This window comes from Gossypium hirsutum, chromosome A05 (assembly GCF_007990345.1).
Source record: "Gossypium hirsutum isolate 1008001.06 chromosome A05, Gossypium_hirsutum_v2.1, whole genome shotgun sequence".
NCBI classification, from domain to species: domain Eukaryota; kingdom Viridiplantae; phylum Streptophyta; class Magnoliopsida; order Malvales; family Malvaceae; genus Gossypium; species Gossypium hirsutum.
Genome location: NC_053428.1, coordinates 31,874,971 through 31,886,582, shown reverse-complemented (window position 1 = coordinate 31,886,582; position 11,612 = coordinate 31,874,971). Strand labels below are relative to the sequence as shown.

The 11,612-nt window shown below is 35.5% G+C and overlaps 2 protein-coding genes across 3 annotated transcripts; one reads left to right on the top strand and one right to left on the bottom strand.

Annotated features, from left to right (window-relative positions):
* The first annotated feature begins 6,994 nt into the window (after positions 1 to 6,994).
* LOC107960616 (glycine-rich cell wall structural protein 2) lies at positions 6,995 to 7,540 on the top strand. Its single transcript, XM_016896934.2, has one exon. The coding sequence runs from the start codon at positions 6,995 to 6,997 to the stop codon at positions 7,538 to 7,540; it is 546 nt and encodes a 181-aa protein (XP_016752423.2).
* Positions 7,541 to 10,481: 2,941 nt separating this feature from the next.
* Positions 10,482 to 11,407, bottom strand: LOC107961217 (protein PHOTOSYSTEM I ASSEMBLY 2, chloroplastic). 2 transcript variants are annotated; one of them, XM_016897415.2, is made up of 4 exons: positions 11,090 to 11,407; positions 10,910 to 10,969; positions 10,772 to 10,818; positions 10,482 to 10,682 (listed from the first exon to the last, which is right to left on the bottom strand). In XM_016897415.2, the coding sequence occupies exons 1-4, from the start codon at positions 11,216 to 11,218 to the stop codon at positions 10,595 to 10,597; spliced, it is 324 nt and encodes a 107-aa protein (XP_016752904.1). In that variant the 5' UTR covers positions 11,219 to 11,407; the 3' UTR covers positions 10,482 to 10,594. The 2 variants fall into 2 exon arrangements, with proteins under 2 accessions (XP_016752904.1, XP_016752905.1); XM_016897416.2 differs by having other exon boundaries at positions 10,915 to 10,969; positions 11,090 to 11,321.
* Between the last annotated feature and the right edge of the window lie 205 nt (positions 11,408 to 11,612).

Below are 11,612 nucleotides of genomic sequence, written 5' to 3'. Positions count from 1 at the left end.
TATTTTCTTCATCATAATGCAAAAAAGTTGTATTGAATTTGAAAATTCTAGGTTTATTAACAATTTGAAATTATTGAAAGCTTTAAAAACCCCGTATACTAAAAGTACAAAAAGGTTAGAATGCGAACTACTTTCAAGATTGTTGTTCCTATAGTTTTTGAACAATTTAAAAAATTTGACGAATAATAAATGATTAACCAAACTCATCTTATGATGAAAAATGACTGATGAACCCGCATTAAATAAAGCAAATATTAACATGAAATAATATTTTTACAATTTAGTTTTGAAGTGGTTTCAAGGAGGTAAGATTTTGATATTTTAATCTAAGCATCTTATAATTTAAGAATGTAAATCAATATTTTAAAATAACTTTATATATTTAAACGCATTTAAATAAATAAAAAATTTCTCAAAAACCCTAACTAATTATATATATTATAAATTATAAATAATTAATAAAATATAAATAAATATTTTATTATTACACAAGAATTCAAAATTTTCAAATCCAATTTATATCCTAACTCTAAATATATAAAAAAAAAGAAATTAAATCCAAGTAGTTTTATCTGTTTTCCCTTTTGAATTTTGAAAGAAGCGTCAATTAACCTTTTTCTTTGTTTTTTTTCTTTTTGCTTTTCACTTGGAATTCTGCTTCTGCTGACACATTCTCATACAACAAACAAAGAAACATGGCCGAAGAAACTCCACCCCAAGAATCCCACTATTGCAGCAGCGGCGCCGACGGTGATCAACTCTGACTCACCTACTGGTTTAGAGCCTTTCCCTTCTCAGCCAGCCAGCCAGCCAGCCATACCATCTCATATAGCAGCTGAAAATGAAGAGAAGACACCCCGGCCTCTGAGTTGCAGCCGGAGTCGGATGGAGAAAAAAGAGACGGGAGCACCACCAGAACTAGAGCTCAAGAAGCTAGAAGGTGTTGTTGAAGAGAAAAAGTCTTTCAAACGGGAATGCAATTATCTGATTTCAAAAAGGAAATTAAGTTTTGGAAGCAGTTTGGTAAAGAAGCGCCAGAACCCAATCCAACGAGCTATGAATACAATTATTTTGACTTATAATGCAATTTTTTATTTTCAAGCTCGTCAACCCAAAACTACAATCGTATTTGCCACCAAAGATTGTTGAAACTCGAAACCGAATGTCAAAAACATGCAATTCTAATACTAAAACAACCAAAGGGTGGTTCGTATATTATATGGTTTTTGAAACTTTGGTCCCTCACTCCATGATGGAACATGGGTTGTATTTGCCACTAAAACATTGTTCTGAAAGTCAAAACCAAATGTCGGTAACTCTACAATATATCTACATGCATATAAGTTTTAATAAAACTTTAATATTTTGCCCACAGTTGTTACGAATTCTTCTCAACAAAGAAAATCTTCAAGTCAAACATGGGATATAGAATAAGACTTTTTATGCTAAAATTGCATGGAGAAGACTACGTAAGTCCACCGCCATCACCATCATCACCTACACCACTACCAAGTCCCAAGAGCATACACACTCTCCCTTCGCTTATAATCCTCTTCTCGACCTTCTTTTTGTGACAAAACTACTATAATTTAAGCTAACTTGGAGATATTTGAATAATTAATTTCTAAGGGTGGGTTAAAATATTTATTTCAAGTTTCTTGTTTTGATTTGTATTGGAACCCACCCATTGTTTGAAAAGTCAAAAAGGGTGGGCACCGAAAGTAGAAAGTAAAATTGGTTGGCAAGTTGGGTTAAAAGTTGGCATGGGATAATTGCAATTTTGGTCCCTAATTGTATAGGGACATTGCAAGTTGATCATTGAACCTCAACTATAAATAGGCCTAACCATTTCTTACTTTCTTCATCCCACACTTGCCATTCTCTACTTAAGGCAATTGTTCTCTCTCCCTATTTGTAAACTTTCACTTGTATTTTTGGAGTGAAATATATTTGGTAGTGCCCGAGGACATAGGCAAAATTTGCTGAACCTCGTTAAAATTCTAGTGTTCTTTATTTTTTGTTCTGCATATTTTGCAAGTGTCATTGTAGTGATTTATTGTGCTATTAAATTACGATAGAGGGATATTCTGGCTAGGAAAGATCTGGTATGTAAGCGATCCTCGTGATCCACCTCTCTTTCCTGGGAATTGAACTTAGTGTGATTTTTCAGTACAATAATTTTACTCTTTCACACGCTTCCGCGCAACAATTGGTATCAGAGCCAGGTTCGTACTTGGGGAATACGACCGTTTACGGTACTATTCACGTATACGACACTATTCACGTATATAGTACTATTTACATATACGACACTATTCACGTATACGGTACTGTTCACGTATACAGTAGTTGGGATTGAGGAGAAAAATGGCAGCAGCATCGTCATCAGCAAGGACTACTGTGACAAATGCAAAATTTGAAGTAGAGAAATTTGACGGTACCAATAATTTTGGTATGTGGCAGTGTGAGATCCTGGATGTCTTATGTCAGCAAGAGCTGGATATAGCCCTTGAAGAAAAACCTGACAAGATGGATGACAAGGAGTGGGCCAAGATCAATAGACAGGCGTGTGGTACAATCCGCCTATGTTTGGCCAAAGAGCAGAAGTACTCCGTCATGAGGGAGACATCAGTGAAGAAGCTGTGGGATACATTGGAAGAAAAGTTTCTAACGAAAAGTCTTGAAAATAGGCTTTATATGAAAAAGAAACTTTTTCGGTTCACGTATGCACCCGGTATGTCGATGAATGACCATGTGAACTCATTCAATAAAATTTTAGCAGACTTGCTAAATTTGGATGAGAAATTTGAAGATGAAGACAAGGCATTATTGTTGTTGAATTCCCTTCCTGATGAATATGATCATCTTACCACCACATTGCTTCATGGGAAAGATTCAATCACATTTGATGCAGTCTGTAGTGCGTTGTATAGATCTGAGACTCGAAAGAAAGATAAAAGAGATCACAGAGATACAACTGCAGAAGTCTTAACAGTAAGAGGTCGTTCACACAGCAGCAAACCTGGTAGAAGGGGTAAGTCCAAAGGGAGACCCGCCAAAGATGAATGTGCCTTTTGTCGTGAGAAAGGGCATTGGAAAAAGAATTGTCCTAAGTTACAAAAGGGCAAGTCTATTTCTAATGCATGTGTAGCGGAGCATGATGAAGAGTCAGACTTTAGCTTGGTTGGCATGGCAATGGCATGTCAAACGGATGAGTGGATATTGGATTCGGGATGTACTTACCATATGTGTCCTAATAAGGACTGGTTTTCTAGTCTTGAAGAACTAGAAGGTGGAGTTGTTTTTATGGGCAATGATAGTGCCTGTAAGACAATGGGTGTAGGTACAATCAAATTGAAGAACCATGACGGCTCAATCCAAGTTCTGACAGATGTTCGCTATGTACCCAGCTTGAAGAAAAATCTCATCTCATTAGGGGCCCTAGAATCTAAAGGGCTCACAATCACTTTGAGAGATGGATTACTAAAGGTAGTAGCTGGGGTATTGACGGTGATGAAAGGAACTAGAAGAAATAACTTGTACTATTTAAATGGAAGTACAGTTATTGGATCAACATCAACAGCTTCTGCGAAAGATGCAGATTCAGAGGCTACCAGGTTATGGTATAGGCGATTGGGACATGCTGGTGAAAAAGCTTTGCAGACTTTGGCGAAGCAAGGCTTGTTGAAAGGTGCAAATTCTTGCAAATTGGAATTCTGTGAACATTGTGTTCTGGGCAAGCAGACGAGGGTAAAATTTGGTTCAGCAATTCACAATACGAAAGGAATTCTGGACTATGTTCACAGTGATGTGTGGGGACCTACCAAAGTGGCTTCTTTGGGAGGTATGCACTATTTTGTCACTTTTCTTGATGATTATTCAAGAAAAGTATGGGTGTATCTAATGAAAAGAAAAAATGAAGTTTTGGATGCATTTCTGAAGTGGAAGAAGATGGTGGAGACTCAGACAGGTCGAAAGGTCAAACGACTTCGATCAGATAATGGTACTGAGTACAAAAATGATCCATTTCTACAAGTATGTCAAGATGAGGGCATTGTGCGACACTTCACTGTTCGAGATACACCACAGCAGAATGGGGTGGCAGAACGCATGAATCGGACTATACTGGAGAAAGTTCGATGTATGTTGTCCAATGCTGGATTGGGCAAGGAATTTTGGGCTGAGGCAGTTACATATGCGTGCCATCTAATTAACCGATTGCCATCAGCTGCAATAAATGGAAAAACTCCTATGGAGATGTGGACTGGTAAACCTGCTACTGATTATGATTCTTTACATGTTTTTGGTTCCACTGCATATTATCATGTAAAAGAATCTAAGTTAGACCCAAGAGCAAAGAAAGCATTATTCATGGGTATAACTGGTGGTGTAAAAGGATACCGTCTCTGGTGTCCTGATACAAGGAAGATTGTTTTCAGTAGAGATGTAACTTTTGATGAATCAACCATGATGAAGAACGAGGATTCACAAAAGGATGACAAAACCAGTAGTACTTTGCAGCAGGTGGAGTTTGAAAAGGTTAATGATGATCCAGCTAATATTGAAAGAACAAATGATGAAGAAGTTTCGACCCAAGAACTTCTACAGCAACAAGATTCAATTGCATATAGGAGGCCAAGAAGAGAGATTCGTAAGCCTGCTCGCTTTGACGATATGGTGGCCTATGCACTTCCAATTGCAGATGATGATGTTCCTTCCACTTACACAGAAGTAATAAGTAACTCTGATGGTGTAAAGTGGAAGCAAGCTATGAATGAAGAAATGCAGTCTCTTCATAAAAATAGGACTTGGGAGTTGGTGAGACTGCCCAAGGGAAAGAAGGCAATTGGATGCAAATGGGTATATGCAAAGAAGGAAGGATTTCCTGGTAAAAATGAAATTCGATACAAGGCTAGATTGGTAGCAAAGGGTTATGCTCAGAAAGAAGGAATAGACTACAATGAAGTGTTTTCTCCAGTTGTGAAGCATTCGTCTATTCGGATTTTGCTAGCCTTGGTTGCGCAATATGATCTTGAACTAGTTCAGCTTGATGTGAAGACCGCGTTTTTACACGGTGATTTGGAAGAGAAAATCTATATGACTCAGCCAGATGGATTCAAGGTTGCTGGAAAAGAAAATTGGGTTTGCAAACTGACAAAGTCGCTTTATGGATTGAAGCAATCTCCGAGGCAGTGGTACAAGCGATTTGATCAGTTCATGAAAGGGCAAAGGTACACAAGAAGTAAATTTGATCATTGCGTGTATTTTCAGAAGCTACAAGAAGGAACTTTCATATACTTGCTCTTATATGTTGATGATATGCTAATAGCATCTAAGAGCAAAGTTGAGATTGAAAGATTGAAGACTCAACTCAATCTCGAGTTTGAGATGAAAGATCTAGGAGAAGCTAAAAAGATTCTCGGCATGGAAATATGTAGAGATAGAGCTCATGGCAGAGTTAGCTTGTCTCAGAAGCAGTATTTGAAGAAAGTACTACAGCAGTTTGGCATGAACGAGCAGACCAAACCTGTAAGTACCCCGTTGGCTTCTCATTTCAAGCTTTCTGCACAACTATCTCCTTCGACGAATACGGAACGAGAATACATGTTGCAAGTTCCGTATTCTAATGCAGTGGGTAGCTTGATGTATGCAATGGTGTGTACAAGACCCGACATTTCACAGGCAGTTAGTATAGTGAGCAGGTATATGCATAATCCTGGAAAAGGACATTGGCAAGCTGTGAAATGGATTCTACGGTATATTCAGAAGACCGTGGATGTTGGATTACTGTTCAAGCAGGATAATACACTTGGTAAAGGTGTTATTGGGTACGTTGATTCTGACTATGCCGGTGATTTGGACAAGCGAAGATCAACCACCGGTTATGTGTTTACACTTGCTGGAGGACCAATAAGTTGGAAGTCTACACTACAGTCTACAGTTGCATTGTCAACCACAGAAGTCGAGTACATGGCTGTAACAGAGGTTGTAAAGGAGGCTATTTGGTTACAAGGTATGGCTAAAACCTTGGGGTTGGTTCAGGAGCATATTAACGTGTATTGTGATAGTCAAAGTGCTATTCATTTAGCAAAGAATCAAGTCTATCATGCACGTACAAAACATATCGACGTACGATTCCATTTTGTGCGGGAAATTATTGAAGAGGGGAAAATTTGTCTTCAGAAGATCAAGACTGCAGATAATCCCGCAGATATGATGACCAAGGTGGTAACATCAACCAAGTTCGAACATTGTTTGAACTTGATTAATATCCTGCAAGTTTAACAGTTGAAGAAGGCACTATCAAGTATTGTTGTCAAAGGCAGAAAGAATTGTGTGAAGATAAGATTATCCTAATCAAATCTTCAAGGTGGAGATTATTGGAACCCACCCATTGTTTGAAAAGTCAAAAAGGGTGGGCACCAAAAGTAGAAAGTAAAATTGGTTGGCAAGTTGGGTTAAAAGTTGGCATGGGATAATTGCAATTTTGGTCCCTAATTGTATAGGGACATTGCAAGTTGATCCTTGAACCTCAACTATAAATAGGCCTAACCATTTCTTACTTTCTTCATCCCACACTTGCCATTCTCTACTTAAGGCAATTGTTCTCTCTCCCTATTTGTAAACTTTCACTTGTATTTTTGGAGTGAAATATATTTGGTAGTGCCCGAGGACATAGGCAAAATTTGCTGAACCTCGTTAAAATTCTAGTGTTCTTTATTTTTTGTTCTGCATATTTTGCAAGTGTCATTGTAGTGATTTATTGTGCTATTAAATTACGATAGAGGGATATTCTGGCTAGGAAAGATCTGGTATGTAAGCGATCCTCGTGATCCACCTCTCTTTCCTGGGAATTGAACTTAGTGTGATTTTTCAGTACAATAATTTTACTCTTTCACACGCTTCCGCGCAACAATTTGTAACATCTATAAATAGTGTGCTCGGCCTTAACCCACTTTCCATCAACAAGGCTTGCTTTAATTGCGGTTTGAATATGGGAAGTTCTAGGGTTATTGGTGCTACATTCTTGGTTTTGCTCCTTGTGGATTTAGCTTTCGCTGCTAGGTCACTTAGTGGTGGTGGAGGAGGAAGTGGTGGAGGTGGAGGTGGCGGAGGGGGTGGTGCCATAGGTTCTGGATATGGTTCAAGGTATGGTTCTCGGAGTGGCTCCGAATATGGTTCGGGAGCTGGTGGTCTTGGAGAAGGTGGAGGTGGAGGTGGAAGTGGGGGAGGGGGTGAAGGAGGCGGTGGTGGTGGGGGTGAAGGATCAGGGTATGGGTCAGGATCCGGATCGGGGTATGGGTCTGGGTATGGGTCAGGATCTAGATCAGGGTATGGGTCTGGGTATAGGTATAGGTCAGGATCGGGATTGTGGTATGGGTCTGGTGGTGGCATAGGAAGTGGTGGAGGAGGTGGCGGTGGTAGCGGAGGTGGTGGCGACGGAGGTGGTGGCAGTGGAGAAGGGTCTGGATCTGGATATGAAAGTGGGTCTGGATCCGGATACGGAAGTGGAGTTGGTGGTGGCAACGGTGGAGGATGAGGTGGTGGCAGTGGCGGTGATGGAGGTGGTGGCAGTGCAGGAGGGTCGGGATATGGGTCTGGATCCGGATACGGAAGTGGGTCTGGATATGGAAGTGGAAGTGGAAGTGGTAGCGGTGAAGGAGGAGGCAGATGTGGTAGCAGTGGAGGTGGAGAAGGTAGAGGCAGTGGTTCGGGCCAAGGATCAGGCTATGGAAGTGGTTCAGGTTATGGCTCCGGGTATGATAACGGTGGAGGGTGATTTCCCACGTAAGTTCAAACTAAGGTTGAATTCTAGTTGCTACTTATCGTTTTATAATCTTTAAAATAAAGTGCAGTGTTTGCCTACGAGCACCGCATGTAAATGTTTTAAAGACTTTCAAGTCTTTTGTAATCATATCTAAATATTTGTTATCCTAATATTTCAAATAAAATAAAACTTGTATTTTTACAACTTGCATTGCTTTAGGTAACTTTTTAAATTCATTGCTTTAGCATATTGATAAAAAAAATTATATTTTTAGTAGGAGATTAATTGATCTAGATTTATAAATCAATGTATTTTTTGTGTGTATATGTGCATTTTCTCATGTTATTTTTGTGCTTATATTATTTTACATTTGTTAAAATTTGAGAAATTAATAATATTCCGCTATAAAGATTTTGGCATGTTTATGTATCCATGTCATGTATTCATTTTGTTTTTTACTTTCTTTGTCTCGTGCTTTTTGTGTATTTTAGTGTAATGTTCGTGTATTTGGTTTGTTGAAAGTTGCTTGTTGCAAAAAAAAAGAAAAAAGTTGCAATATAATAATCTCTTTATCTCTTTATTTTTTTAAGGTAAACTATAGAACTAGTCACTCAATTATTAGCATGTTTCTGTTTTGGTCACCTAATTGTGAAAATTTCAATTTAGTCACTAATATTTAAATTATTTCTATTTTGGTCACTCGCATTTTATATCGTTTTTGTTTTTTCCACTGCCCGTTAAATGGTTAACGGAAGTGATAATGTGGCTATTTTTTTAATTGGTATATAACACATTTAGTCCTCAATACTTATACATTCTATCAATTTGATCCTAATTCTAAATAATTCAATAAGGTTGACCATCCACATTTACAAATTTTATCAATTTGATCCTCAAGCGTATATAATTAAATCTTAAGTCTCATATTCAGTGTAGAATCTTTTCTCCTTGTCGGTAGATTGTTAGATCCAACGAAGAAGATGGAACAAAGATTTGTGAGAGAAAAACTAAAACTGAGTGAAGGAAAGTAAGAAGTGCAGATATTGAACTGAAATATTGATAATTTCACTTATAATTTTTAAGAAAAGCGTAGATTGATCTTTAGAAATTTCCAATTTGCGGCAGATTTTTGTTTTCATGGGTTTCAAAGTTGTAGCTTTAATGTCTAGATTTCCTTTTTAATGTTTTGATTTTTATTTTAAATCAAGTTAACTGTTATTAATGCAATTTTTCATTTGTATTTTTTAAAAGATAAAACAACAGATTTTGTGAATAGATTCAAGGGGATAAAACAAGTAATTAAAATTTCAAATGATTTTTATTTAAAAAAAAATATCACAATTTTTAAAATTTCACTTTTTTATTTTTTAATTTGGACATTTTAAATATTTATATTTTTATAATGCCACGTTAGAAATGAAGTGTCACGGTATTGATAACTCTCATATTTAGATAATGATATGATATAATCTCAAAGGGTTATATTTAGTGTTTTAATAACCGAATCGATGGTTGAACAGGTTAAACTAACAATCCTCGATTCAACCAATTCGATTGGTTCAATCGTTGGACCAACAATAATTAAATAATTAAAATTTTATAAAAATCTATAAATAAAGTAATATATATGTATATATATATGAAATCAATTTTACTTTAACTTTTTAGATTTTTTATAATTTTATAATTATTTATTTAATTATTATTGGTCTGACGGTCGAACCGGTTGAATCGAGAATTGATGGTCTAACCTATTTAACCATCAATTCAGTTATTAAAACATTGAATATGACACTCTGAGATTATACCACATCATCATCTAAAATATTTTTTTTTAGGTGAAAATGTAGCACAACCTTAAAAAAAAATTTGTTTAAAAATTTTAAAGTGTATTCTAGTGTAATGTTGCGTATTTAATTTGTTTAAAAACCCTTTTTGCATAAAATAAATTCAAGATAATAATCTATTCATCTCTTTATCTTTTAGGGTAAACTATAGAACTAGTCATTCAATTATTAGTGTGTGTTTCTGTTTTGGTCTCTAAATTATGAAAATTTTCAATTTAGTCACTAACATTTTAGTCACGTTATCAAATTTTTAGATTTTTCAAATTCAAGGATGAAAATGGACTTAATTGTTAAGTTCAAGTGCTTGTGTGAAACAAAAAAAGTACATGTACCAAAGTAGACCTAGTTGTCAAGTTTAGAGGTCAATATAAGCCTACTTGGTAAGTTTAGGGGCCAAAAGTTATATTATCCCCACTTTTTTTCACGGTCATTATCAGAATGGGCTTAAATGAATAACAATTTCCAAGTTCAGAGGTTAAACGGGATAAAAAAAGTTTAAAGACTAATGTGGAGCTACTTGTTAAGTTTAGGGACCAAAAATTATATTATCCTCTTTTATTTTTTTGCTATTCTTAAATTTTGAGGGTTAAAATAAAAAAATAAAAGAATTATATTAAAAAATCAACAAAGAAAAAGCCAAATCAGAAAAACCCATAGCTATGGAAACCTGATATAAATTTTAATTGAATAACGATTTGATATAATTTGATTTAAGAAAGAAAAGTTTATGATATTTAGATTTTGAAAATTTTAAGTTTTAAAATGGATTTTAAATCCAAAACTTATCTTAAAATTATTTAAATTTGAAAATCCGAATCTAAATCTTGAATTCCAAACAGGCATAAAAATACTTTTGAAGACTATAATTTAATGATGAGTGTGGGAGACTTAGGAAGATTAAAATAAAAATAAGAAGAAAAGTGAGTGGGAAAGGTTTGAGATTATGATTAGATACAATATGTTGGATGAAAATCTCAAACTATCTTTCTCCTCTTTGCTCAGGTGTCAGCCCTCCTTGCCCACAATTAGGACAACTTTTCAGCCCAAATCCTTGGCAATCAAAGCATCTGAAACAATTGATTTTCTTTTATAAGAATCAAATTTATCTCTATATACATTTATTCTTAAACCATATATATATATATATATAACTCACTTCCATCTCTCGAAGATGTTGCCATTCTTTTTGTTTTTTCCTGTTCCCTGTAAACCCAATAAAATTGATATGTATTAGCTAAAAGAATACTTGATTTTCTTGTGACATTTTTTCTCGAGTCTTAAGAAAGTACAACACCTTACATCCAGGACACTCTATAGCTCCTTTGCCTCCACATTTCTGGCATCTTTTCAAGATCTGAAATATGTATATATAGTGTGAATGATTTTAATGTATACTAATAAATCATATATTACATTATCTTATATTCAGTAAATAAGCTTATCAATTAGAAGAGGAGAAAGAGAGTTTAATTACCGAGTTTAAGGGACCAGATTTTGCAGCAAAGACAGGGAAAGCTCTGGATTTAATTAGCTGCTTATTTCCATTAATTAGCATCCCAGGAGTGTATTGAGGAAGATGAGGTAAAGCTGAGAGATTTGCCATTGTGAGATGAGAGTGGAATGAAGTGCTGAACCTATTAACTCGTAAACAAATAAAGAAAGTAGCACCACAAAATATTTATTTTTAATTGAGGCTGAAGAGAACTGGATAAAGGATGCCATCACTTATTATATACGAAGGCCACTTGGCTTGCCTACCCTACATTATATCTCCCGCTCTCTATCACTCAAATCCATTGCACCCTAGACCTTATATCTTTTTGGTTAATATAATTTTTTCCTCCATTTTAGTATTTGTATCTTTTTTTTTCTATTTTAGTATTTAAATTTAACCATTAAATTGGAAAAATATGTATAAGTTTGATAATATAATATTTTGAGATTATATCATGACATTACTTAAAAATAACAAACCTAATGATAAATAAATTAAAATA